Below are 27,470 nucleotides of genomic sequence, written 5' to 3' on the forward strand. Positions count from 1 at the left end.
ATGTCTCTGCAGAGGATTGTGCGGGTATCCCTTGAACACCCTACCAGCGCCGTGTGTGTGGCAGGTGTTGAGACCATCGTGGACATTTATGGGTAAGAGACCCCGGAGGGTCTGGGGTTCTTCGTGCGAATCCCTAGGAGCTGTGTGGCTGTTCCTCAGGGCACAGGTGGGTCTGGCTGCCTGGTCCCTAGCCTTAACCTTGGAACATCTGCCCACTGGGAAAGCTTGGGTCTTTGCTGTTGTCAGCCAGATTCCCAGTAGGGTTCTTGAACCAGGGAAGTGAGACCTGCAGAACTGAACTCCATCCAGGGCCTAAAGGTGTCTGGGGCCATGGCCCCATTTCTCTTTTCAGGGGTGCTCGGGAGAGGCTGGGCAGCCTGTCTACAGCCCCCAAGGAAAGGAAGGGTTGCATCCCTTTATCCCTCAGCTCCTGGGCTTATGGGCACAGGGAGAATTAAGTCATTTCTTAAAGGTCACATCATCTCACGTAGCACTTAAGGTGCTACGCTCTGTCCCCAGAGCTGGTCAGACTTCTCAAATGCCACCCTGACAAGATCCCTTCGGTTTAACACTGTCTGATATGGTGCTGGTCACTAAGTGCCGGTGGAGGCACAGAGAGGGTGCGCCGTTAGCCCTGGTCACCCAGTCACCAGGGAGCAAAGCTGGGCTTTAAGCCCACTGCAGACTTGCTGAAGACTTCACATCCAGCTGCTCAGCCACCGCAGCACCGGGGCTTCAGCTCCACTATCGCCAGCTCTTCACCGCCTACGCACGGTGCCTGCTACGTGCCAGGCTGAGCCTTTACACTGCAGGGTGTTTGGGTAGTGAGTGTAGGAACAAGTCTGGCTTCTTAGACTCTTGAGTCTTACCTCAGCTCCAAGACTGAGCTGGGGACAGATCCCAAGGATACTGGTATCATGGTGCCACCTCTCACCTCCCTGCCCTCTTCTTGAACTTGACCAGCACTGTACCCCAGAAAGTCCTTGTGAGATGATACCACACGCTGTAACACTGAGGGTCATGTTTGGCCTCCACTGACCAGGAGCCAGCGGGGCTCCGACCCTTTCTGGGTCAACCAAAAATGTCTCTAGTTATCGTCAGAAATGCCTCAGGGGCCAAAGTTTCACACCTTTTGAGAATGAACGTCTAGAACTAAAAAGTGGAGTGAACTTGGTTGGAAGCAAAGAGATTCCAGGTGTGGAGGATAGGGAGTGAACTGCCAATCACAGAAAATAAACAAGTCTGGATGATCTGGGCACGAGGAGCTAAAGCCTGGCTGAGGGTAGGTGGGCTGGGGGCTGTGCAGAGGGGAGTCTGTGGCCTCCGAAGAATCAGGCAGGACAGGAGGGGGTGGATGCTGCCTGGCGCCATGGCCTGCTCTGGGGCTGTGTGCCCATAGAAGTGACTCACTGCCCGGCTGCCTTGTGCCCGGTGGGTAGATAAGTCTCCGGTTTGACCCGTCCAAGCTGGGGATGGCTCCTCCTCCTCCCCTCAGAGGTGCCTTCAAGGATGGGGGAGGGGCTGGGTGAGGGGCAGGCGGCTAAGGTTGTTGATGTGAATGAGATGGGCAATGGTGAGGACTCACCTAGAAGATTGGGGATGGGACAGTGTGGATGGTGGCAGGGCTTCCAGGATGGCCGCTCACCCTGATGGCCAATCCCCCTGGGAAATGGCGTACCTCATTTATTCACACACTTAACGTGGCCTTTGAGTAATAGCCCATGCCCAAGCCTGGGGACTCTCAGAAGGAGAAGGCTCCATTCTACCTGGGGGAGGAGTTCCAGCGTAGGCCAGGCTGCTGTCCAGTGAAGGCTGCAGAAGTATCTTGGAATGGGAGCAAGACTGGACATCTTAGAGGGCTCTTCCCAAAGCCCTGGCCTGGCCTGCAAGCCAGGAGATGCAGGGTGGTGACTCAGCCCTGACTGTGGTCCTTCCCAGCCGCCTCATCTTAGAACTTTCCCTGTGGACTCTGCTTCCAGCTCTGCAAAGTGGTGGGCACCAGGCTATTAATAGCCTGCACTGTGGATTGATGGTGTGAGTGGACACCAGGGTGTTAGTGGCCTGTACTGTGGATTGATGGTGTGAGTGGACACCAGGCTGTTAGTGGCCTGTGCTGTGGGTTGGTGGTGTGAGCGGGCACCAGGCTGTTAATGGCCTGCGCTGTGGGCCGGTGATGTATTGGGCACCAACTTTAACCAGATAACCGAGCTTAGCACAGCCAAAGGGTGTAGGCTACTCTCACCACTTCATAGATGAGAAAAGCGAGACCCAGAGAGGTTAACTAACCTGTCCAAGGTCACACAGCTAGTTGGCAGAGAGGTAGGAGGCCGTGTGAACTGTTTGGTTCTTCCTTTGAAGAGATGAGAGGAGGCGGGCAAGGCTGGTATGCAGAATATAGAGTACCGAACCTATGCTGGCGTGCATGAAACACTTTATTATCCTCTCTGTCACCATCCTTATCACCGCCATCTTTTTATGACTCTGTGCTGATCCTAGGGAAAGTCTCAGGTGCTCCCGAACCTGCCGTGTACCATCTGGCTAGGACACAGCAGGGGATGGAGGAATAGATGCAAGAGGGAACGGCATGACTTGAGCAATCAGAGTGGGCTTCCTGGAGGAGGAGCCTGAGGCTGAGGCAGGAGAAAGAAGGCTCAGCAGAGCTTGACTGGCCATGTGAGAGGTATCCAGGAACAGTTCCTGAGCAGCCAGGGAATGGAGGCGAGACTCCGGGCCTCATCTGTTCCTCTAGGCAACTGGAGGTGTCGATTCACATCTATTTCCCACGAGCATGGTGAGGCTCGGGCACAAGGCTGGCCCATTCTGTGCTGTAGGTGCAGGAGCCTCACGAGGCTCTCACAAGGACCCTCCTCAGGGCTGAGGTGTGAGGCTGAAACTTCAGCCTTGGAGGCAGAGAAAGGCTGCCTCACACTGGGAAGAAGGAGGTTCTGGAACAGCTAGTGGCTTACCGGGGCCATAGTCGCAGGCTGCAATGAGGCGGGAAGACAGGCTGAAATTGACCGTCAACCATTCATCTACCATGTGACTCGCTTCTGGGTGTTTGTCCCCTGGAGCTGCTCAAGGAACTGCGTGTCTGGAAAGCTGTCATCTTTATGACATGTCACATATGAGTGCGGAAAGCAGTCCCCAAGCTGGCCCAGTGGCACCCTCTGGGGCTCACCCATCCCTCCTTCTAAATAAGGAAACTGAGGCCTGGTGGGTGAAAGGACTTATCCAGGTATAGAGAAATGAGCTGAGATAGAAAGAAACCAGGCCTTGAGACTCAAACAGCTCACGACTACTGTGATGGCAAGGTACTGTGGGGTGGTGAGACCTGAGGGACCATCCGTGTATGTTCAGGTAGAGAGGCGGGGCTGGTCTGCACACCTGCAGTGGGGCAGTAGCCACGGGTGCCTCTTGGCCTCCCTTGAACCTGCCCAGGCACCTTGACCTTCAGGTAGATCTCAGTCACTTTTGAGTGAGCCCCAGAAGCAGCTCTGGAAAAGCCAGAGGGTGGGGAATGAGCCATGAATGAGATCCACTAGGAATGTCTCCGTCAACGGGAAGCCGCCCTAGGCTTCCCCGAGAAAGCTGTTCTCTGCGAGCAAGTGTCTTAAGTGACCACACCTGGTGATGCCACACCTGGTGATGAGGTGGCACCCCCTCCTCTCAGCAGCAGAATGTCTCTATCCCCATTGCATCTTTGAGTCATATGGGACTTTCAAAAAGTACTGCTGGACTGGACAGTGATGGTGCACACCTTTAATCCCAACACTCAGGAGGCAGAGGCAGGAGGATCTCTGTGAGTTCAGTGCCAGCCTGGTCTACAAGAGCTAGTTCCAGGACAGGCAACAAAGCAACACAGAGAAACCCTGTCTCGAAAAACCAAAAAAAGAAAAAAAAAAAAAAAAGAAACAAGGAAAGGAAGGAAGGAAGGAAGGAAGGAAGGAAGGAAGGAAGGAAGGAAGAACTGTTGGAGCCAGGGTGGTGCTCCGTTGCTAGAAGCTAATAGAAGGCTTACTTAATATGTCCAAAGCCTTGGGTTTCATTCCTAGTACCTTAAAAACCATCTGTGGTGGCATATGGCTATAATCCCAGCACTTAGGAGGTAGAGGCAAGAGATTCAGAAGCTCAAGGTCCTCCTTGGCTCCATAAATTCAAGGCCAGTGTGTGTGGCTGGGGTGCCTTGCAGTGGGAAAGCACATCTTTCTGTGCTGGAAGTTCTAGGTTTCAGCACCAGCACCTCCCCATCCCCATGCCCCAGTTGCAGTTTGGGTCTCTTCATAAACAAATGGAGAAGTTGGCCCTGCTCATTTGTTGAGCGACTTGGATGCTGCTCCCCTAGGTGGGAAAGCAGACAGCTCATGGCATTGATGAACTGCCCAGTGGTTCCAGAAGGAGCCCTGAGTTTAGGTCCTGGGTGTCTCCAGTGCTGTGTCATTCTGAACCACTGGCTTCTCCTCCCTGGGCCTCAGTTTCCTGGAAGACACCAGAAAGGGTTGTCTTAGTAAGTGCCTTTTGGAGCTGGAGAGATGGCTCCAAGGTTAAGAGCCTCTTCCAGAGGTTCTGAGTTCAATTCCCAGCAACCACATGGTGGCTCACAACCATCTATGATAGGATCTCATGCCCTTTTCTGGCCTACAGGAAATGCAGGCAGAACACTGAATATATAATGAATAAATAAATAATCTTTTTTTTTCGAGACAGGGTTTCTCTGTAGCTTTGGTGCCTGTCCCGGAACTAGCTCTTGTAGACCAGGCTGGCCTTGAACTCCCAGAGATCCGCCTGCCTCTACCTCCCGAGTGCTGGGATTAAAGGCGTGCGCCACAACCGCCCGGCTTAAATAATCTTTTTTAAAAAAGAAAATAAAAATTAGAAGTAAAAGTGCCTTTTGAGCTCTTCTCTGAGGCCTTAGAACCTCCTGGACCAACGGTGAAGACTCCTCCGTCCACATGCAGGCTTCTCTGTCCATATGCAGGCTCCTCTATCCACGTGCAGGCTCCTCTGTCTACGCGCAGGCTCCTCTGTCCACGCACAGGCTCCTCTGTCCACACACAGGCTCCTCTATCCACGTGCAGGCGCCTCTGTCCACACACAGACTCCTCTGTCCACACACAGACTCCTCTGTCCACACACAGACTCCTCTGTCCACACACAGACTCCTCTGTCCACGTGCAGGCTCCTCTATCCACGTGCAGGCGCCTCTGTCCACACACAGACTCCTCTGTCCACACACAGGCTCCTCTGTCCACACACAGACTTCTCTGTCCACGTGCAGGCTCCTCTGTCCACGCGCAGGCTCCTCTGTCCACACACAGGCTCCTCTGTCCACACACAGACTCCTCTGTCCACGCGCAGGCTCCTCTGTCCACACACAGGCTCCTCTGTCCACACACAGACTCCTCTGTCCACGCGCAGGCTCCTCTGTCCACACACAGGCTCCTCTGTCCACGTGCAGGCTCCTCTGTCCACACACAGGCTCCTCTGTCCACACACAGACTCCTCTGTCCACGCGCAGGCTCCTCTGTCCACACACAGGCTCCTCTGTCCACGTGCAGGCTCCTCTGTCTACACACAGGCTCCTCTGTCCACACACAGGCTCCTCTGTCCACACACAGGCTCCTCTGTCCACACGAGGCTCCTCTGTCCATACACAGGCTCCTCTGTCCTTGTAGGGGCTCTGACATAGGAGCTCAGAGCACTCAACAAAAAGCGAGTCAGGAGTCTCAGAGCCATTCAGTCTTTGGAGAAGGGTCAATGTGGCCACCACTGCCCAGGACCAGATCAGGGTGGGGTCAGGATGTGGGGTCAGATGGGCCCAGAGTTTCCTGGGCCTAGTTCTATGAACAAATCTGGCAGGGTAGGGGGATCTGGGGCTCTTGCTAATTGAAACTGCCACTCTGAGCCTGTGTTGTTTGAACTGTGGTCTCTGTCCCCATGGGCCAGTGCTGAGGGGACTGTGTCTGTTTTTTCCTGTTTTAAACACCAGAACCTCTCATCAGCAATTTTGTTCTGGAGGCCAGAACCTTAGCCGGAGGGGACGGCATCAGGTCGGCTTGACCTGGGCTTGAGGACAGGACAGCTAAGCCACAGAACGAGGAGCAGTCAACAACTGCTTGACTCTGGACAAGTCACCCGTGAGCCTCAGTTTCCCCAAAGCAAGATGGTAGCGTGCAGCTTCATTTATCAAAGTCACCAGTGTTATCCTCACGGTGGGCAGGGGACAAGAGCTGGCTGAGGGTTCCCAGGACAGGACAGTCTCGCCCCAAGTCATCCTCATGCCAGCATTTCTAGACAGTCCCTTTGCCACTGAGGCTCAGGCATCGGTAGCCATCAGAGAAGGGCTTGCTGGCCAGGTCTCTGCAGCACCCTGGCACTGGGAGTTTTGTCCATGAGATTCCAGGGTTGGCACCTATAGGATAAATGAGCTGTTCCCATTTTCAAGAACTGCCCAAGGTGTTTTGTATGTTTGTTTATTTGTTTTTATTTTTTATTTTTGCCTTTTCAAGACAGGGTTTCTCTGTAGCTTTGGAGCCTGTCCTGGAACTAGCTCTTGTAGACCAGGCTGGCCTCAAACTCACAGAGATCCGCCTGCCTCTGCCTTCCGAGTGCTGGGATTAAAGGCGTGCGCCACCACCGCCCAGCTCTGCCCAGTTTTGTTTTGTTTTAATGTATTATTACCTTCGTTTTTTATTCATTTGTGTGGGGGACACAACACATGGTGCAGGTGGAGGTCAGAGGACAATGTTCAGGAGGAGTCGCTTCTCTCTACCATGTAGGCAAGGCATCAAACTCAGGTCATCAATCTTGGTGGGAAGCACCTTACCTGTGGAGCCAGCTCACCAGCCCCTGCCTAGGTGTTAGCCTTGGATGTTCCATGTCCCAGGAAACATGCCTTGGTTCCTGCAAGGCTGGTCACCTCGCCTTGTGCAGGGCCACACTCAGGCGACCTTGGAGGATTGTGAACGAACTCACTCGGGCTAGGAGAAATGACCTACAGTCATCTGGAAGCTAGGCTGTGGGATTTGCCTTGCTGTCTGTCATGGAGGCCTGGCCCAAGGAAGAGTGTTGCCCAAGAGAAGTTCCAGGCACTTCCTAACTTCTGGAAAAAGGCATCTGCTGCCCGGCCCAGGTTCTCCTTCCTTCCGGTAGCTACCTTGGCCATTCCAACACACAGCTTCCATGCTGGGGCGTCAACCCTGGATGGGGGTCTGAAGTCTTATCTTCGGCCTGGCTCAGTTTCCCTGGCACTAAAATAAGATTATGTGTTGAGGGATATTTGATGATGTTCTGAAACTCTGAGACCATGTTAGTAAAATTAACCTTGGATCAGGGGGAAGAGCCAGTGATTAGTTGACAAGAATTAGTCATAGAGAGGCTGAAGGACTCAGGAATATAGATAGAGAGTCTCACAGGAAGAAATAGGGAGGGGCTTAGAGATTCTCAGTCTTTTTTGGTTTGGGATGGGTGGAGAGATGCTCTCTTGCTGGGTCTCTGGTCAAAAAGGAAGGTCAGCTGGTTGCTTCTCAGCCTCTCTGATCTAGCTGGTTTTCACCCCCACATCTGACTCCTGGGTCTTTATTGGTGAGTAGAACGATAGCAACTTAGTTAAAAAAAAAAAAAACAAAAAAACCTACATTTGGTGTCTTCGACTGAGTCAGCGCCAAGGACTGGAAATCCCGCCAGGCGGGTGCAGAAGGGAGTTATACTAGAATCAGGTGCTGCCGCTAAGTCGATAGAGAAACAACAGTTCTGACTTTCATTCTGACTGCTTTATGGCCATGCCCACTCCTTATACCCCCTTGTCATCCCAGCTGGATAGCCGCTGCGTCCTATGCTCCAGATGTGAGCAGTGGGCTGGGATTTGAACCCGGGCTTCCTGACTGCAGGGATCCTGGTTTAATCACCTTGCCTCATCACCCCTCTCAAGAACGGCTAAAGCGGGAATCAGTCCAACACAGTCTAACATTGACCTCCCGAGGCTCCAGCGTGAAGGAAGCCCCCTTTTCCTCAGACGCATCTCAAATCACCTCAGCTCACTCTCGGAGCTGTCTCCATCCTCCTCAGCCTGCTCTGTAATTCATCTTAATAGCCCCTTCCTTATCCTGGGCAGGGATGTTCCAAGCTTCTCGTGGCTATTAATACACTTGAGCCTCCTGATTTCCCAGGAGGCTGGCCAAGTGCATGTCATTATCCCACTCTCTAGGTGACTAGTCAAGGTCACCTGGCTGAAATGGGACCCTGAGATCGCCAACTACTGCTGATTATGGCCTTGGCACTCCTGAGCCCTTAACTCTGCTGAGAGGCTGAAGCTGCCACCTTTGTGTGTCCCTCCCAGTCAAGCTGTCTCCAGCTTCCCTAGGGACTCCCAGTAACTGATAGGGTGACCTAGGGAAGAGCCCTGGGGTGCTGAGCTGAAGAGACTGGGGCCTCTGAGCCAAAGGATTTCACATCAGGAATATCCCTCTCTTTGAACACAAGACCAAGCATAGTGGTGTGCCTCCTTTAGAAATCTGCACAGCTGCCTGGGTTACTGGAAGCCAGCTGCCTCTGAGAATGGGGTGCTCCCTGGGGTGCGAGAGAGCCCTTCCTCCTTGGCTCAAGTGACTACCTGTGTTTTTGTTTCTTAGTTTGTTTGTGGGGTTTTTTTCCTTTTTTTTTTTTTTTTTTTTTGAGATTTGAGACAGGGTCTCTAATATGTAGTTCTGGCTGTCCTGGAACTAGCTCTGTAGACCAGGCTGGTCTCAAATTTGCAGAGGTCCACCTGTCTGCCTCCTGAGTATTGGGATTAGAGGAGTGCACCACTGTGCCCAATTCATGTCTGTCTGATTCCTCCATCTCTCTGAGTCTTTCTGCTGTGTGTGTGTGTATGCATGTGTGTGAGTGTGCATAGTGTGTGTATGTGAGTGTGATGTGTGTGTATATGTGTATGTATGTGTGTGTGTCTGTGAGTGTGATGTGTGTGTGTGTGTGTGTGTGTGTATGATCACCAGCCCCAAATGAGCCGGATGGTGGTGAGGTATTGGATCTCAACACTCAGGCTCAGGAGTGTGTGTGAGTTTATGTGGTTCCTACCTGGGCTTTACTGCCCAGACCTTGCTGTGAGCAGCCTGAGAAAGGCTTCCCTGGGGGAGGGGATGAGGCTGGAGAGCACATGTCTGAGTAAGTTCTTGTCACATTGCCCATGGATCCCCTGCTCTTCTCAGGGCGGTTCCTGAGGGCACAGCCATGTTTGAGGTCTACGGGACACCCGGCGTGGACATCTACGTGTCTCCCAGCATGACGAGGAGCCGAGAAAGAGCCGAAACCAGGCGGTGGTGCTTCAACGAGGGGCTGGAGATCATCGTGGTCATGAACTCCCCTAGCAATCACCTCAATGACAGTCATGTGAGCTCACCCCTAGCCCTGCACCCCTTCTTTCTGTAGAGTGCCACAGCTCCAAGGGGAGTACTCAACCTGAGGGTCACACTGCTGGGTGTGAATATCAGTCCTGCAATCTACAAGTCCAGACTTCATACCTCCATGTGTCTATCTGTAGTGCAGGTCCACTCCAGTCCTGCTCCCAGGATGGGTGGGGATGGATCCTGTGTGTCTTCTCCTGCTTAACCAGCCCCCGTAAGGGGAGGAGTTAGCGAAGTCCTGCTGTGTTGGACCTCAGTTTCCCCATCCGTAAGGAAGGGCTTGGTTAGGGGGATTCTGCTGTTCTGGATAGAGGAGAGAGCAGGGATGGGGAGGAAACTGGTACCCAGGAGCTCACAGTCCCTGATGGGTCTCACCTCCCTCCCACCCTCTTCCTGTCCCCATTTAAAAGGTAGGAGAGATTTAAAACAGAAGAAATTAGTGGCCCTTGAGCTGGTGGCTGGTGATATTCCCTTGAATGACTGATTGAGACCAGGGAGACATTCCTGCAAGGGCAGTGTTTTGGGGGAGCTAGCCCTTTAAGGATCACTGACCTTTTCTAAGCCCTGGATAGCCCATATGTCATGGGCTGTCCCCCTCCCCTATATGGGACACCAAGTAGCTCTCAAGGGGCCCATTGAGATAGGGAACAGAAGGATTCCCACACATCTGGCTCCCTCCCTGACTTTTCTTCCCATTTCCCCCTCAGAATGTGGCTTCTGCCCTAGGCTCAATGAACCCATTTTTCAGAGAAAGAAATAAAGGCTGAGGAGTGTGGTTTCTCTAGTGAGTAGCCGAGTTGGTGAGGACCACAGAGTCCTTGGGGCTGGGCCACAGGACCTGCCAGGCTGCGGAGGCCCCACCTGGTGCATTGCAGGTTGAGGCTGTGTGGGTACTCCCAATCCTGAACTCTGGGGCTCATGGGCCAGTAGGCATGAGGAAGGCACTCCTCTCCTCCCCACCTGTGAGAAACTGGTGCAGAATTTTGGGACTCCCAGGCTGAGGCTGAGGTGGACTCCACAGGGTCCTAACACAATGACCCAGATGAAGGAAGATGTGTCTGCAGGGCATGTCCCAGGGAGAAGAACGGGTCAAAGGGTCAGTGACAGAGCTGCCGCCACCAGCTTCCCAAAATGGTCACCTCCATCCTTACTCTTTATAGCAGCTGGAAGCTGAACCTGGGCCAGCTGTGATGAACCCCCACATTCTCTGTCCCTTTAATCCACCTGACTGTAACCCATTCTATGGGGTAAAAACCATCATTATCCCCTACTTTATTGAGGAAATTGAGGCTCAGAGAAGGTCAGAAACTGACCCAGGAGAGTCACGATGGGCAAATATGAGATCTGAAACCAGGCCACACAGCAGAGCCCATGGGCAGTTTGCTTCCGTGACAAACACGGTCAGGTCAAATGCAGGGCTCTTGAGTTTTATCACCTGCAAAATGGGGGCCCATGCAGGTCCCAACTTCAAAGGATCTCCAGTTTTGGTCAGAAAGGGTGGGGAAACTGAGGCAGCTCAGATAGGCATCGTAAGTTGGCCGAGAGATGCTGGACTCAAGTCCAGGTACTTGTTGGTAAAAGTAGAACCCAGGACAGATGGTGCCCACTTTTACAGACATGCCAAGGGATAGGAATAAATGATCTAAGGACTTAAAGGGGAGCTGGCACAGCGCCAGAGGTAGCTGAAGGTCCTGACCCTGCCCACCAAGTCCCATGGGCCTCTCTGTAAGACATATATGTAACACTGAGCATGTCTCTCTGCAGGTTCAGATAGCCTACCACTCTAGCCGTGAGCAGTTGCCCCTGGCCTATGCGGTACTCTACCTCACCTGTGTGGGTAAGCTGGGCAGATCTGAGGGTGTGTCCAGGGAGCCCCGTGAGGGCTGCTGATGACCTTTGGTTTTATTTTTATTTTATTTATTTATTTATTTTGGTTTTTTGAGACAAGGTTTCAGCCTGTCCTGGAACTAGCTCTTGTAGACCAGGCTGGCCTCGAACTCACAGAGATTCACCTGCCTCTGCTTCCCAGGTGCTGGGATTAAAGGTGTACACCACCACCGCCCAACCTTTATTTTTAAAAAAGTGATTAGAAGCTAGGCACGCAGCTCTTATAGTAGAATACCCTCCGAGCCTTTTCAAATACTTGGGTTTGGTCCCAGGAACATTTGCAGGTTCGCACACACACATACACACAGCAAATGGTTTTTTTTTTAATTTTTTAAATTGAAAAAGAAAGCACACATTAGACAATTCAAACATAGGAGATGAAGGGCCTAGGGAGATGGGTAAAGTGCTTGCTGAACAAGTATGAGGAATTGAGCTAGAATCTGCAGCACCCAGATAAAGGCAGAACATGCTGGCCTATGCTTGTAATCCCAGCATTGGGAGGGGGAAACAAGAGAACCCTAGAGCCTTTCTGGGTAACCAGGCTAGCAATCATTGAGCTCCAGGTTCAGCGAGAGATCCTGCCTTAAAAGATAAAATGGAGGTGCTTGACAGATGCTTAGAGGTTAAGAACACTGGCTACTCTTCCAGAGATCCTGAGTTCAACTCCCAGCAAGTACGTGGTGGCTTTCAACCATCTATAGTGAGATGCCCTCTTCTGGCGTGCAGGCAATGCAACCAGAACGCTGTATACAATAATAATAATAATATTAATAATAATATTATGATAATAACAATAATGGAATATTTTTTAGAAGATAAAATGGAAGCCAAGTTATGATGGCACAAGCCTTTAATCCTACCACTGGGAGGCAGAAGTAGGCAGATCTCCTTGATTTCCAGGCCAGACTGATCTACATAACAAGTTCTAGGCTAGCCAGAGCTAACATAGTGAGACCCTGTTTCAAAAACAAAACCAAAAATCACCACAGGCACCCAATTGTGCACATCAGTCATTGAGGTCAGGTTGGGAATAAAGTCAGTTCCCAGAGCCACCCCCCACCCAGTGACTCTTATACTGTCTTCTGTTGTGATCCCTTTATCTTCTATACGACTTATAGCCAAGCACAGGTAGCAAAGCAGGTAGGCTGTCGGATTTCTGCAGCTGGAATCCCTCCGCATCTGTTCTGTGTGGGGCTGCTTCTATCCGTGTAATGGCAGTGAGATTCCCCCATTCACGTTGCCGTGATTGGGAATAAGATCACCCGAGTTCGTTCTCTCTCTCTCTCTCTCTCTCTCTCTCTCTCTCTCTCTCTCTCTCTCTCTCTCTCTCTCTCCCTCCCTCCCTCCCTCCCTCCCTCCCTCCCTCCCTCCCTTTCTCTCTCTCTCTCTCTCTCTCTCTCTCTCTCTCTCTCTCTCTCTCTCTCTCTCTCTCTCTCTCTCTCCCCTCTCTCTCCTTGTAAGCACTGCACTATTAGCTCCTTAAGAACCCTCTGGTTTCCAGAGAGGAAGACTGTGTAAACAGCCTGGGGTTGCAGGGGAGAGGTGATGCCAAGGCAGCGTTCCCCAGGCTGTGCAGCGAGGTGGCCAAGCCCAGCTTCACATCCGTGTCCTTCTGACACCAAAATTCAAGTTCACTGCTCCATCCCGAGGAGCTGAAGTAGGTTTTATGTAGATGGAGACTGTCCCCCGCCACCTGGACTCAGTGTCACTGTGCCCCTCCTCACAGCAAGGGTTCTGGGGCTTCAAAATATGTTACCTTCAAGGAAAGTTTCCTGCAGGGGCAGTCTTTGGCCATTCTTTGCTATGACCATCCTTCCTCCCCAAAGCCCCTCCCCTTGTCCAAGGATGGGACGCTCCAGAGCCCCAACCTGTGGGTGTCTCCTGGGGGATGGCCCTCATCTACCTGGCCCCAGATGTTTATCATGGGGACTCACCTGCTGCTGCCTCCCGACAGACATCACCCTGGACTGTGACATGAATTGTGAAGGCCGGCAGGACAGGAGCTTTGTGGATAAGGTAGGCTTCTGATTGAGCCTCAGAACCAGGGGCAGCAGGTATGGAGTTCCTGGGCTCCAGGTCAGAGGGGCGAGGCCATATGAGTGTCCCCCTTCCTCCCAGTTGACTCAAGGTTGAGGTAGCCAGACAAGGACCAGGCATGGCTAGATTCATCAGCAAATGTAACCATAATATGGTGTTCCCAATCCTGGGCTATCCTTGATTGATGAGGAGAAAGTTCTAGGTTTATAAAATAGGTCAAGGGTTATAAAACCAGATAGATAGACAGACAGAAGCCTTGCCAGGAGGGGGTGGTGCACACCTTTGATCCCAGAGCTCAAGAGGCGGAGGCAGGTGGATCTCTGAGTTCGAGGCCAGCTAGGTCTACAGAGCAAGTTCCAGGACAGCCAGGGCTATTCAGAGAAACACTATCCAGCCCCCCCACCGAAAACTAAATAAATACAAGTCAGATTGTAAATGCTTTAGGCCTTGTGACCTATACTACTTTCAAACAGCCAGTTAATGCATAGGCTAATCATGGACTGTGTTCTGATAATACTTTATTGACAAAAATAGGCACTTGAGCTGGTAGGAAGAAGAGAGAAAAGTCAAGAAGTTACCCATGCTGGGTGGTGGTGGTGCACACCTTTAATCCCAGCACTCAGGAGGCAGAGGCAGGCGGATCTCTGTGAGTCTGAAGCCAGCCTGGTCTACAAGAACTAGTTCCAGGACAGACTCCAAAGCTACAGAGACATCCTGTTTCAAAAAATTTTTTAAATAATTACTGGGGCTGGAAAGATGGCTCGGTGGTTAAGAGCATTGCCTGCTCTTCCAAAGGTCCTGAGTTCAATTCCCGGCAACCACATGGTGGCTCACAACCATCTGTAATGAGGTCTGGTGCCCTCTTCTGGCCTGCAGACATACACACAGGCAGAATATTGTATACATAATAAATAAATATAAAAATGTTACTCATAAAGAAAGAAGGTCATGGAGGACAGGAGTGCTCCTCACAACCGGCCATGATGACAGCCTTGTAGATTGGACTTAATAATGTTTACAGAGCAGAGGTTGCTATGATGAAAGTGTACTTCTCACAGGATAGAGTGGAGGATCAGGAGGCCGGCCAGAAGTACAGAGTAGGAGGCCTGCCCTGGTCTGGCTGGAGTCCCTGTTGCCAGCTGTGTTTTCTCCTTGACAGAGGCAATGGGTGTGGGGGCCTGATGGGTATGGAGCCATCTTGCTGGTGAACTGTGATCGGGATGATGTGGGCTGTAATAGCCAAGATAACTGTGACCAACATGTGAGCTGCCTGCAAGGTGAGCATGCTGGGGCAGCCCAGTCCCTGGGTACCCAGGGTTCCTCCTCAGTTCCCCCACGGGTGTCCCTTCCCCCTGGAGAGGCTCTGAAGGTGGACAGGGGAGGGTCAGAGTTCACCATGAGATTCTTCAGAACACAGCCAGGCTTTCCTCATCACGGTCCCCAGTGCTTGTGGCACCCATGCTGGGGCACCCAGTATTCTCTTCCTGCAGGAGAGAAGGGGCTGCTGGCATTGTTTGAGTACCTACTGTGTGCAAGGCCCTTCACCCAGATCTTTCTTTAATCTTCCAAGGGGGTGAGTGTCATTACCCCAGTTTAAAGAGGAGAGGGCTGAGGCTCACAGGTTAGAAGGGTCCTGCAAATTGCACATCCAGCTCGTGGGCTGCCAACCCCACATCCAGACCCCTTCCCACTGGATCTCTGACTTGTGTTGAAGTGTGGTCCTGCGTTATGCTCATAGGAGCTGCCTTCTAAAGGAGGGATCCCTGGAAATGGAAAGGGGATGGCTTGCCCAGTAAGATGCCCAGGTGACCTTCAACTCTGCTCTGGGCATATGAGGATATGTGGACCACAAAGAGGACACGAAGCAGGGCAGTGTCCCATGTGCACAGATGCACAGACACCTCTCTCGCTCACACCAGCAGATTCTAATATCTCCCTGAGCTGAGACTGGGGTCCCCAGCCCTGGACACCCAGTGCCTTTTGGAGCAGCTGTCAGTCAGCTCCCTCTGTCTCGCTTCACAGATCTGGAAGACATGTCCCTCATGGTGCTACGGACCCAGGGACCTGAGGCCCTCTTTGACGACCACAAACTTATCCTCCACACCTCCGGCTGTGATGCGGATCGGTCACGGGTCTTCCACATGTGTGGTAAGTGCATCCTGGGCACCCAGCCAACCACTTCGGGCAGATGTGCCTCTCAGCTCAGGTTCCGGCGATGCCCTGGTAGCAGAGCAATCAGACGTGTGGGCGTGTGGTGTGTGTGTGTGTGTGTGTGTGTGTGTACATACATGCAGTGTGGATCCCAGAGCACAGCCTCGGGTATCATTCCTCAGGTACTGTCCTGTTCGTTTTTGAGTCAGAGCCCCTCACCAGTTTTTTAAACATGAGTTGTGGGCACAGAACTTGGGTGGGTTCTCTTGCGTGTACATCAAGTAACTTTACAGATTGAGCCATTGCCCTTGCAGCTGGCAGCCTGCAGAACGAGCTTCTCTACTAGACCCCTGAAGTGGAGTTTTTTTGTTTGTTTGGTTTCATTTGGTTTGGTGTTGGTTTTTAGAGAAAGGATTTTTCTGTGTAGCCCTCACTGTCCTGGAATTTGCTCTGTAGACCATGCTGGCCTCGTTGAACTTAGAGGTCCTTCTCCTCTGCCTCTGGAGTGCCAAGATTAAAGCCATGCACCACCACCACCTGATTGAAGTGGAACTTCTTAATGAGATTTGCACTCACGTATTTTTAGATTCATTTTTATTTATGTACACGGGGGAGGATGTTACACACATGTGCCCATGTTCATGGAGGCCAGGAGAGGGCATCAGATCCCCTGGAGCTGGAGTTACAGGTGGTTGTGAGCTTTCCAGCATGGGAACCCCGAGTCCTCTGCAAGCACAGCAAAAACTCTTAAGTACTGAGCTGTCTCTCCAACCTGTCTGCCTGTTCTTGTAGGAAAGATGGCGAGAGGTAGCATGCTGGGTTAGGGTAACATTACCTTGTCTCTTAGAAAAGAGCGTCCTTCCCCCACCAAGCCTTCTTTTCTCTTTCCCTGGGGGTAGGAGAGGAAGGGCTTCTTTGAAAGGCTGTTTGCCTTGCACCTAGGTGAGACTGCTCAACTCTCCTGGGACCTTCACATTCCCTGAGCAGCCCAAGAGCTGCAGCCAATGCTCTTCTCCCAGGTCCCGAGGATTCCTGCGAGTCCTATAGGTGTGTTCTGGGCCCGAACCAGGTGTCCTATGAGGTACCCCGCCTGAATGGCGATGAGGAGCGCTTCTTTGTGGAGGGCCTCTCCTTCCCTGATGCGGGCTTCCCGGGGCTCATCTCCTTCCACGTCACCCTGCTGGATGACTCCAATGAGGTAAGGGTGGCCCGGCAGAGGGCGAGATGAAGGTTCCTGGCAGATGTGGACATCACCGGAGCTAAAGGCCTCATACCCCTTCAATATCTTACTGGTCAGTCCTCTAGAGAATTAAGGAACATTTGTTTGTTTTGAGACAGGGTCTCTTGTAGCCCAGTCTTAAACTCATGCTAACCAAGGATGACCTTGAACTTCTAACCTGGCTGTCACACCTCCTGAGTGGTAGCATTTTGGGAATACACTGCCATGCTCACCTTTTATGCAATGGTTGGGATAGATCCCAGGACTTGGATGCTGGGCAAGCACTCCTCCCTCCAGAGGAGCCACATCTAAAGCCCTAGCCAGGGGATTTCTTGAGGACCCTAGAGGAGGGGCTTCAGAGAACCCGTAGTCTCCTCTGGCTACCAGACACTTGAGTCCAGCACTCTCTGTCTTGGTCCTCCTGTGAAGGACTTCTCCGAGACCCCAATCTTCACTGATACTGTGGTGTTCCGGGTGGCGCCCTGGATCATGACACCCAGCACCCTGCCGCCCCTGGAGGTATACGTGTGCCGGTAAGTCTGGGTGGAGTCCTAGCCTTGGAGTTGGCTCTGTTCCTGAGCCCCAGCTCTGAGTTCCTCCTTCCTCCCGGATCGCTCACAGGGTGAGAAATAACACGTGCTTTGTGGAAGCCGTGGAGGAGTTGGCCAGGAAGGCAGGCTGCAAACTCACCATCTGTCCGCAGGCGGAGAATCGGAATGACCGCTGGATCCAGGTAACAGTGTCACAGGCTGCCCCGCTAGGATAGCATCCTGCAAGGAAATACCCAAGAGGACCCAGGGTTCTCTGGCTCCAGAGTCCTAGTTCTAAAAGTTCTCCGACAGGCAGGCCTCTAGGTAAGGTGGCAGAAGGCACACACTCCCAGCCCCCAGCGGCTGAGCTGAGAGGCATTTTGTCCCTCAAGGGGACATTAGGTACCATCTGGAGACATTGTGGTTGTCGCATGGGGTGGAGGAGAGGGACCAGCCTTTAGCACCTAGAATCCCATCCTGTCGCTAAAACTCCACTGCCAAGGTAAGCCCCACAGGGAACAGTCTGGTACAACATGTCAGCTGCAGCGGGCTGGGAAGCCCCACTGTGGTAAATGACTGTTTCAGAATCCCTAGAGTCCAGGATATAAGGGGGTACCAGAGTGCCAGAGGGGACCGGAGGAAGCCTTACTGTTTCTTCTGGGAAAATAATGGATTTGGGGGTGGGCTCCAAGGAGCAGGGCTTCTGGTGGAGAGCCATGGGGAGGATCCTCCAAGGAAAAAAAAACAGAAAGGAGGGGCCAGGGGCAGGGCTTCTGGTGGAGAGCCATGGGGAGCATCCTCCAAGGAAAAGCCCAGGAGGGAGGGGCCAGTGAAGGAGCCTCTGTGTGAGCTGGACTGGAACTATGGGGAATATTCGTGGTTGGCTGTTTCCCCAGGCACTTTCCCCACAGGCCCTGCATAGCGTCATTTCCTCTTCTCTGGCCTGTTGTAATCACACCTGGGTGTTTGCTGATGAGCTCATGCAGCGAACACCCAAGGCTGGCACTTGGATCATCAGGTGGGATGGGATCCGGAGATCCTGACAGAGGGCTAGCGTGTGCCAAGACCCGGAGGCAGGAGGCAGGAGGCAGGAGGCAGGAGACTGAACCTCATTTGCTCCCTGGGCCAGGGCAGTGGTTCTGGGAAGGGACAAGCTCTGATGTTTAGTCCCGTGTGTTGAACTCAGGGCCATGCTGCGTCACCCTCTGTGCCCACCCCGCCCAGCCCCAGCACCAGCACACCCCAAAGTCTGGTTTCTCATTTATTCCTATGTGATTCTCATAGGCAACCCAGCCCCCACCCCCTTCGCTTCGCTGGTTCCCCCACCTCAAAGAGCATAGAACAACCCACACCTAGGAGCCACCCTCCCCAAGAGCTCAGTTACCAGCACTTGGGGGTGCTGCTAACTGTCACAGCTATGGCCTCTCTCCCCATCTGCAGGATGAGATGGAGCTGGGCTACGTGCAGGCGCCACACAAGACTTTGCCCGTGGTCTTTGATTCCCCGAGGAATGGGGAGCTGCAGGGTTTTCCTTACAAAAGAATCCTGGTGAGTGGGAGGCAGGCAATGCAGCCATAGGGACTGAGAAGACACATCCCCAGAGACACCAGGGTATACAGGGAACCTGGTCTGTAGGTGTGACAGCTGGCCAGTTATTGTCTGAAAGAGGGCTGGTGACATTAATTGAAAGAGGCAATTAAGTTTGGTATAAGCCTATCCCACACTTCTATGGGATAGACATACGCTAAAGTGCGCATTTATCTGTGCTTCTAATGTGATAGGGTGCTGTGTGTTTTTCTTTGCTGATCAGGCAAAGCTTTGTGTCATCCACATGCTGTGTGATATTGTCAGACTTACGTCCCTCTCAGAACCTCTATTTCCTCAGTGGCAGGAACAGCTTCGCAAGCGACTGTCGTCACGGTGACAGCTGCCTACCAGGAAGGTTCTGTCTGATCAGGGTACACAGTCACTGGGCCCAACCTCTGTGGTCTGTGACTGGCAAAATGACACCAGCTGACAGGCCCACCACAGACCTGGCAGGCAATTGAATACTTCCCAACTTGGGCCCCCTTGCACAAGTGACATACAACCAGACCCGATCCCATTTCTGACCCAGTATTTCCACCTGAAGAAGGGGAGCTCACTCCCACCCCATCTTTTAGGGACTCAGCGCCCGTCACATCTAGGCTCTTCCTGGCACTCTGCCCCTGCCTGACTCAGTTTTCCCTACCAGGGTCTAGATTTCGGCTATGTGACTCGGGAGCCGCGAGACAACTCTGTGAGTGGTCTGGACTCCTTTGGCAACCTGGAGGTCAGCCCGCCCGTGGTGGCCAATGGGAAGGAGTACCCCTTGGGGAGGATCCTCATTGGGGGCAACCTGCCTGGGTGAGAGGCTCCGGCTGGAATTGGTGCTGGTGGGGGTGGAGAGCGGAGAAGTCCTGCGTGGGGTGGGCCACTCTGCAGACTGCCTGCGCTTACCCTGGGAAGTCGGATAGTACCTTCAGAGCAGGCCAGAGTGAGCAGGAACCTAAGATGTCATTAATCCAACCCTTCCCTCTATAAGGGGCCCAGAGAGATCGAGTCACACACACACACACACACACACACACACACACACACACACACACACACATTCTGGTTAGACTGAAGTCCTCTGTGACATAATATATGGTAGCATAAAAGGTAGCACCTGGTAGCATAGAGAAAAACAGCATTTAAGTTAAACCTTGTTCATAAGATGGTGGAAATGACTAATGTTGGATCTTTTTCTGGAGCAGGAGAGGCATTAAGTAAAATGTGAGTTGAGATGACAGTAGCCCTAATGTACACACACACGTGCACACACACACACGTGCGCGTGCGCGCACACACACACACATGCACACACACACGGTGTATTCTGCACGTGATACAGGTTGATGATGGAGAAGGAGATAATAGTCACAGTCAGTCAAGCAAAGCCACTAGAACAGATGACGTCACATAATGGATGAATCCTGAGTCAGCCTAGAGAGGAGACAATGAGACCTCACTGTAGTTATTTTTCCAGAAGGCAAAAGAAGGATGGATTATAAATGCTTGAACAGAAAGTACTAGGACAGTGAGACATCCGGGGAAACTGAGGCTGCCAGAGAAGTGTAAACTAACCCCACTATGTGAGAACCAAGACAAGAGTAGGGATGGTGTGACTCAGTGTCCTGGAGAACATGGTTCTGAGGACTCCTCACGTGGCTAGCCTGTGCTAAGTGTGGTTGTCAGAACCCACCCTGCTTGGAATATTAAAATACACTGTAAGCCAGGCGGTGGTGGCGCACGCCTTTAATCCCAGCACTTGGGAGGCAGAGGCAGGTGGATCTCTGTGAGTTCGAGGCCAGCTTGATTTACAAGAGCGAGCTCCAGGACAGGCTGCAAAAGCTACAGAGAAACCCTGTCTCGAAAAACCAAAAACAAACAAACAAAAAAAGCAAAACCAAAAACCAAAAAACACACCTTACTGTCTTTCCTGTTTATAAAGTAATATATTGTTTTGAGATTAAAGTCTTGCTATGTAGCTCAGGCTGGCCTGGAACTCACTATCTATCTGGGCTAACTTTGAACTTGCAATCCTCCCACCTCAACTTCCCAAATGCTGGAATGTTAGGACTGTGCCACTATGCCCGGGAGTACGTTTTGGAGTAAGATACTGCCGTCTGGCCATTCTGTTTCTTCCCGAGTGTGTGTATAGTCTGGCGTCTTTTCCTGGCCCAGGTCGAGAGGCCGCAGAGTCACCCAGGTAGTACGAAACTTCCTCCATGCCCAGAAGGTGCAACCCCTGGTGGAGCTCTTTGTGGACTGGCTGGCTGTGGGCCACGTGGATGAGTTTCTGAGCTTTGTCCCTGCCCCAGACAGGAAGGTAAGGACTTGTGGCCATGTCTAGGCAGCCTTGAGAGTTTGGGGCTGGGGCTGGGCTGGGGCTGGTGGGTACGTAAGGCCATGAATTCAACTGTGCCTGCTCTCTACACTCAGGGCTTCCGGCTCCTCCTGGCCAGCCCCGCTGCCTGCTTCAGGCTGTTCCAGGAAAAACAGAAGTGGGGCCATGGCAGGTCCCTCCTTTTCGAGGGGGTCATTGGTGAGTAAAGACGTCGAGTCCCCCCAAAACAGCATTGTCTCTCTCCTGAATTGAGCACCCCATGATTTCAGAAAGGAATGAGCATTTTAAAGCCAAGTGGTACCCACAAAATTCAGGAATGTTTCCTCCTGGCATGACACTGCCTGTGGAGGGGGCGGGGCTAAGATGGGCATAGGGCAGAGGGTATGGAGAAGACGGCGAGGGCCAGGTGTGCCCAGGAATGTCCCATCATGCCTCCACTTAGAAGGTCCCAGAGCCCAGGTTTAGCGCTCCTTGATCACTGGTTTGATTTTAAATGAAGTGTGACAGGTCTACAAAGCTGCTGGAGCCCCAGAGCCTCCACCAGTGGCCTCTGTCTCTCAGAGGAGCTCTCTGCCGCCCTCTGCCTTGCTTCTGAAGCTCCAGCTACCGTGCCTTCTTTCCCTGGTCATCATGGAATGGAGTTGTGCCCTCACCTGCAACAGGGCCTGGGTTTGGGGGGGCGGGGAGAATGACCCACAGCCTGGCATCTACTGCCCTTGCCCTTCAGGGGTAGCCAAAGGGCATCTTGGTGGGAGGAGCCCCTTGCCGGCGCATCTTTGCCAGGAGGCTGTGGCAGTCTGGCCATCTCCAGTGGTGGCTGCTTGAGGTGGTGAGCCTGTGGCAAGGGAGGTGCCTGGCTCAGTGAGTCACCCCATGCCAGCGGAGTGTGTCTCTCATGCAACCACATCAGAGCCAGGCCTCAGGGTTGTGAAGGGCCACACTGCCCCCACGGATACCCTGTCAATTAGCAATTTGTGGACACTATGATGAGTCAAGAGAGACTGTGGAAGGAGTGTTTTCTACTCTCGTGTGCTTAGAGAGACTTTTCCTCACCCTGTTTTTGAATGAGGATCCTGTGCTCTCATTATTCAAAATGGAGCAGTTTAGATGGGTAGGGCTGGCTAGACTCTAGCAGGGCATGGTGTAGGCCTGGAACCCCAGCACTCGGGATGGAGTCAGGGTAAGGACAGGTGTGAGGCTAGCCTGTGCTACCTAGTGAGAACCTGGCTCAGTAAACCAAAAACAAATAAAATCAAAGAAAGCTCTTTTGGGCACTAAAGTCCTACATTTTCTCGGCCACGTGGGAGGTGGAGAATATCCTGGACCAAATCTGCTTCCAAGACCCCTGCTCGGTTTGTTAGGTCTCCCTGCTCCGAGCACAGCACTGGGGCCCAGAAAATAAAACGGCGACTGTGTTCCCTAAGCCATTGCTCCAGAGGAACCTTAGTGAGATTTCTCTGAACCCAAATTCAATCTTACAAACAAAACAAAACAAACAAACAAAAAACCTAGCCAGGCAGTGGTGGCGCATGCCTTTAATCCCAGCACCTGGGAGACAGAGGCAGGCAGATCTCTGAGTTTGAGGCCAGCCTGGTCTACAAGAGCTAGTTCCAGGACAGGCTCTAAAGCTACAGAGAAACCTTGTCTTGAAAAAACAAAAAACAAACAAACAAAACCCAAAAAAATACCCTGAACATCAGGTGGACCAGAGTTAGTCCAACCTGCCCAGATGGGAAGATAAGCCATATGCAGCAGCCACACCCCCAATTGCAGACACACCAGGCCAGGCTGCTGTGGCTTATTCAGAGCCTAGGAGTGTCAGGCCCTAGGTTTGGGGTATCACAGAAATTATCCTGATGATCCTGACAGGCCCCAGGGGTAGGGTGGGGTGGGGTGCTGAGTGGAATCTGCTGTTAGTTGAGGCTCAGAGGGAGGAGGTGCTGGCCCCAGGGCCTCGCAAAAAATGCCACAGAGCTGGCCTGTAATAAGACTGTCTGCCTCCAGGCGGGGACATGGGACCTACAGCTATGTGTGTAGGTCAGAGGAGCCCTGTTCTGCCCCTCCACGCCCTCGGATGCTCATGGCTGGCATCCCTAGTTTTCCCAGGTTAAACAAGGGTCTAGAAGTCCCTGAGGAGCACCTGGCTCCCAGGGCCCCCCAAGCCCTTATTATAGGACCTTAGGTAAGTGACCTGAGCACCTGGAGCCTCAGTTCCCTTGTCAGTCAGGTGGCGGTAATGACACGTCCCTTGCAGAGTACAGGGGAATGAGGCACTGACCACGGAGGAGCTTCCTTTCGGCCTCAACGATCAGGGTTTGGTAAGCTGGCAGCTGGGGGGGGGGGGCTGCAAACTCTGCTCCCCTGACCAGTTCTGTCTCCATGGCCTAGCAGAAAAGCTAGGCCTGAAGTCGCTCCTAAAAAGCAAGCCAAAACCTGTTGGTTTGGACTCCTAGCCTGTTGGAACTGGCTGGTTCACTGCCTAGAAAACCCATAAACTCCAGCCCTGGGGTGAGGGCCAGCAATAGAGCCAGCTTCTCCCCCAGGAGCTGGAGGGAGAGGAACCACCACTGGTGCCCAGGTTAGTCCCAATTAGTCATTACCGCCTTCAATGAACTCAAGTAAAACTCTGCAGTTTGTTACCGCCTGGCAACCAGACTCCGCCAATGCCTCTTCTTCCTCCAGATGTGCCGATTGGCTAGGCTAAGCTCTCGCAAATGCTGCCCACCCCTTGTTCAGGCGACTCTAGGAGCTGTTGACTCAACCATACCAGCAGCTATGAACTTGGCCTCTGGTCTCCGGAGCGGGAGGCCCTCATACTGCCTTGTGCTAGTACCCCCAGTCCTCTTTGTCTCTTTCGTAGGCGACAGGCGGGTCAAGACCATCTCCATCAATCAGGTGCTTTCCAACCAGAACCTTATCAACTTTAATAAGTTTGCACAGGTACAAAGGCCATGGGGCTGTGGGTGGAATGTGGGTGTGGACAGGACTGGAGTCAGAGCCGGGGCAGACATCTGGGACCCACAGTTCACAAAAGGTCAGTCAGGTTGAAACAGGCCCAGACCCTCCTTTAACCTGGGGGAAGGCTGTGAGCCCTGTGCATCTGAGAAATACAGGCAGGGCTGTGAGCACCCAGAGCTGCAAGTAATGAGAGAGATACAGCTCAACCCCCAGGAAGAATGTCAGCATCTACAGCAAGTATGGCCTGCTACATTCCTGAAGTTGGGACCGTGTGAAGACACAGTGAAGAGGCTAGGATAAATCAGTGGGCAACGGCACTGCAGCCAGAGGGCAGCCTTCAAGGCAGGGGGCAGCGAGGGGGCAAGAAGGGGACAGATGGAGACAGATGGAGATGGCACTGTTAGGTGTGGTCTGACAGAAAAGGAGACATGAGAATAACAGCAAGGCTTGTGCCCCAAGAGCCTGGGGATCTGATGCCCTCTTCTGGCCTCCAAGGGTACTGCATCCAGGTACACACATACATACATACACACTTAAAGACAACAGAAATCTTAAACCATGTATTGAATGTGATCCCATAAGTGTTCTCAGTGTTTGCTCAGAGGAGCAGGACATGGGAGGGAGGGATCTAGGCTGGTGGGCACTTGCACACCTGCCTCAGCCACACTGGCGAGGTCTCTCCGGTTTCATCCCTTGCCAACCCGCAGAGCTGTATTGACTGGAACCGCGAGGTGCTGAAGAGGGAGCTGGGCCTCTCTGACTGCGACATCATTGATATCCCACAGCTCTTCAAGACGGAGAGAAGGAAGGCTGTGGCTTTCTTCCCCGACTTGGTGAGTTCCCCACCTGGGCATCCTTAGATGAGCTCTGAGACTCAGTTCTAGGGGAAGACATTTGATTGCCTTCATTGGTGGAACTGTGGTGACCAACAGGTGGTGGTGAGGAGAATCGGGGTCCCAGGACGCCCAGGCTGACATTGTGGTTTCCTGTGGCCGCCCATGAAGGATGAGGCCTAGTTCACATCTATGGCATGAGGAAAAGTTACATAGAATCATGTGTGCAGGCACTTGGCTTCACCCAGGAGCTGAGGGGTCATGCCCAATTCGGCTGACATCACCCCACACAGAAGCAGATGTCCCATGGGGAATAGAGATGGTTAAGAGTTGTCCCTGTCCTCCATTGAGGGGAAACTCTCCTCACTGCTCTGAGGGCATCTACCAACCACCTACTCTGTATGGTGAGGGTTAAGGGGTCAGACCACAAATGAGACAAAGGGCAACCACTCTGAGATATGAGTGGAGATACCACAGGTATTCCTGGAAAACATGCCTCTGATGGAACTGTAGCCTTGGCTCTGCTGTCTCTGAGCCTTGAGTGTACATCTCAAACCCCCAAAGCCTAAAGTCCCCCTCAAATGTCCTTATTGAGCAGATCTGATGAAGGCTCAGAGAGTGTGTCTGCCTTCTAACACACCGCCAGGGGACAAACTGCTGCCCTGGGCACAAGCTGGTCTCTAATACACAAGCCTCAAAGCCTCTATCCATTAACCCTAACCTAACCAAACTCTAACCCTAACTGTAACTCCAAACAAAAACTAACCCTACTACAACATTAACAATAACCCAGCCCTAACCCCAATCCGTAACCTAAACCATAACCCTAACCCCAACCTCAACCCTAACCCAGCCCTAACCCTGATCCAGTTCTCTTTTCCGTGCCTCCCTGGCTTTTTGCCCTTGCTTGCAACACCTTTCTCCGCTCCCCTTCCTTCCTGCATGCTTGGAGAGGCCTTGTTATTAGTCCATGTGTTCCCGGAAGCTTGTGCAAGGGTTGAGGTTCTTGTGTTGGCTAGAAACAGAGGCCCACCCAAGCTGGCTCAGATGGAGATTTGATACAAGGGCACTATGACATCTGAGGGTGGGGACGGTGACAGGAAGCCCTCAGCGTGGCCTCTTGTTTCTGTGTCCACATCACTGCTTCTGCTTATTTCCCCGTCGCTGCCCCTCTCTCCTTTGCTGCTCTGGAGGCAGATACGAACATCTTTGTTTCTTTGCTGCCGCTGTGATAAAACACCATGACCAAGGCGATGTAGAGAAGACAACATTTAATGGGGGCTTATAGTTTTAGATGGGGAATCCCTGACCTTCACGACAAGGCACAAGACAGCAGGCAGACAGGCATGGTGCTGGAGCAGCAACTGACAGCTTACATCTGATCCATGAGTGCAAGGCAGATAGAGTTAACTGGGAATGGCGTGGGCTTTTTGGAACCCATCCCGAGACCGTATTTCTTAATTCTTCCCAAACAGTGCCGCTAGCTGGGGACCAGGCCTTCATATAGATGAGGCTATGGGGGCCATTCTCATTCAAACCACCATGATGAACATGGCCATGAGATGCAGGACCTGTCTAGGCAAAGACTGAGACTCTCCCCATGTCAACTCTAACTTTCAGGGAGAGAGAATCTGATTGGCTCATCTTGGTCAGCCGTTTAACTTAGTCCAACAGAGATAGCCTAGGAGGTAGGGGGTTCTGTTGTGCAAACGTGACAGCCACCACAGTTCACCAACGAGGAAGGGAGTGGCTGGGCTCTGCAGATCCTACTGCAGGTGTTGGAATCACTGGGACTCTCCAGCCCCCACCACACAGGGATGAGAAAGCAGATAGGATGAAGGCTATGTGGAGATAGCCCCAGACTCTCCTGGGGCTTCCAGGGTGGGAAGGTGATGTTGAAGTCTCACCTTTGATCTGGGACCCCTCTGGCCCCGCAGGTGAACATGCTGGTGCTGGGCAAGCACCTGGGCATCCCCAAGCCCTTCGGGCCCATCATCAATGGCCGCTGCTGCCTGGAAGAGAAGGTGCGCTCCCTGCTGGAGCCTCTGGGCCTCCACTGCACCTTCATCGATGACTTCACGCCGTACCACATGCTGCACGGGGAGGTTCACTGTGGCACCAATGTGCGCCGGGAGCCCTTCGCCTTCAAGTGGTGGCACATGGTGCCCTGAGCCACTGCCCATTCCCCATCCTTTCCCTGGGATGGAGCATCGGCCCAGGCCATGGAGACTGAGACAGACCCCTGAGCAACAAGCACTAAGAGACTCTCAGTTTCTAGAACGGAATGCCCAGGGTGCCCCATTCCTCTCAGAAGCCTTTCCTCTTGAAGCGCCTGCATTTATCTGCAGCCCGTTCAGTTCCCAGGCATGAGTCAGTCCTCTTGGTGCCTCCCAAAGAAAGGCCTTGTGTTAATGGACTCCCATGTAGACCAACATGACCATGGGACGCTCCTAAATACCATATACACACAGCTCCAAACTTCTCTGTGGGTAAATCCACTTGAGGGTCTGGAAGGATGGGTACATTATCTCATCAGCCACTCAGCTT

At 52.6% G+C, this 27,470-nt stretch overlaps 1 protein-coding gene across 1 annotated transcript; it reads left to right on the forward strand.

Annotated features, from left to right (window-relative positions):
* On the forward strand, positions 1 to 27,094 carry Padi3 (peptidyl arginine deiminase 3). Its single transcript, XM_057784707.1, has 16 exons — positions 1 to 92; positions 9,204 to 9,384; positions 11,163 to 11,235; positions 13,240 to 13,301; positions 14,482 to 14,599; positions 15,345 to 15,470; positions 16,493 to 16,671; positions 17,122 to 17,225; positions 17,314 to 17,425; positions 18,663 to 18,770; positions 19,456 to 19,607; positions 20,970 to 21,114; positions 21,228 to 21,330; positions 23,993 to 24,072; positions 24,798 to 24,923; positions 26,861 to 27,094. Exons 1-16 carry the CDS (start codon positions 1 to 3, stop codon positions 27,092 to 27,094), a joined length of 1,995 nt encoding a protein of 664 aa, XP_057640690.1.
* Positions 27,095 to 27,470: the final 376 nt, after the last annotated feature.

This window comes from Chionomys nivalis, chromosome 11, assembly GCF_950005125.1.
Source record: "Chionomys nivalis chromosome 11, mChiNiv1.1, whole genome shotgun sequence".
Lineage (NCBI taxonomy): Eukaryota > Metazoa > Chordata > Mammalia > Rodentia > Cricetidae > Chionomys > Chionomys nivalis.

Bases quoted from the DNA above. Each gene is read 5' to 3' on its own strand.
- Padi3 (XM_057784707.1), top strand. From the start codon at position 1: ATGTCTCTGCAGAGGATTGTGCGGGTATCCCTTGAACACCCTACCAGC. The intron at 14,600-15,344 runs GTGAGCATGCTG...CTCGCTTCACAG, and splicing joins ACATGTGAGCTGCCTGCAAG to ATCTGGAAGACATGTCCCTC. The intron at 15,471-16,492 runs GTAAGTGCATCC...CTCTTCTCCCAG, and splicing joins ACGGGTCTTCCACATGTGTG to GTCCCGAGGATTCCTGCGAG.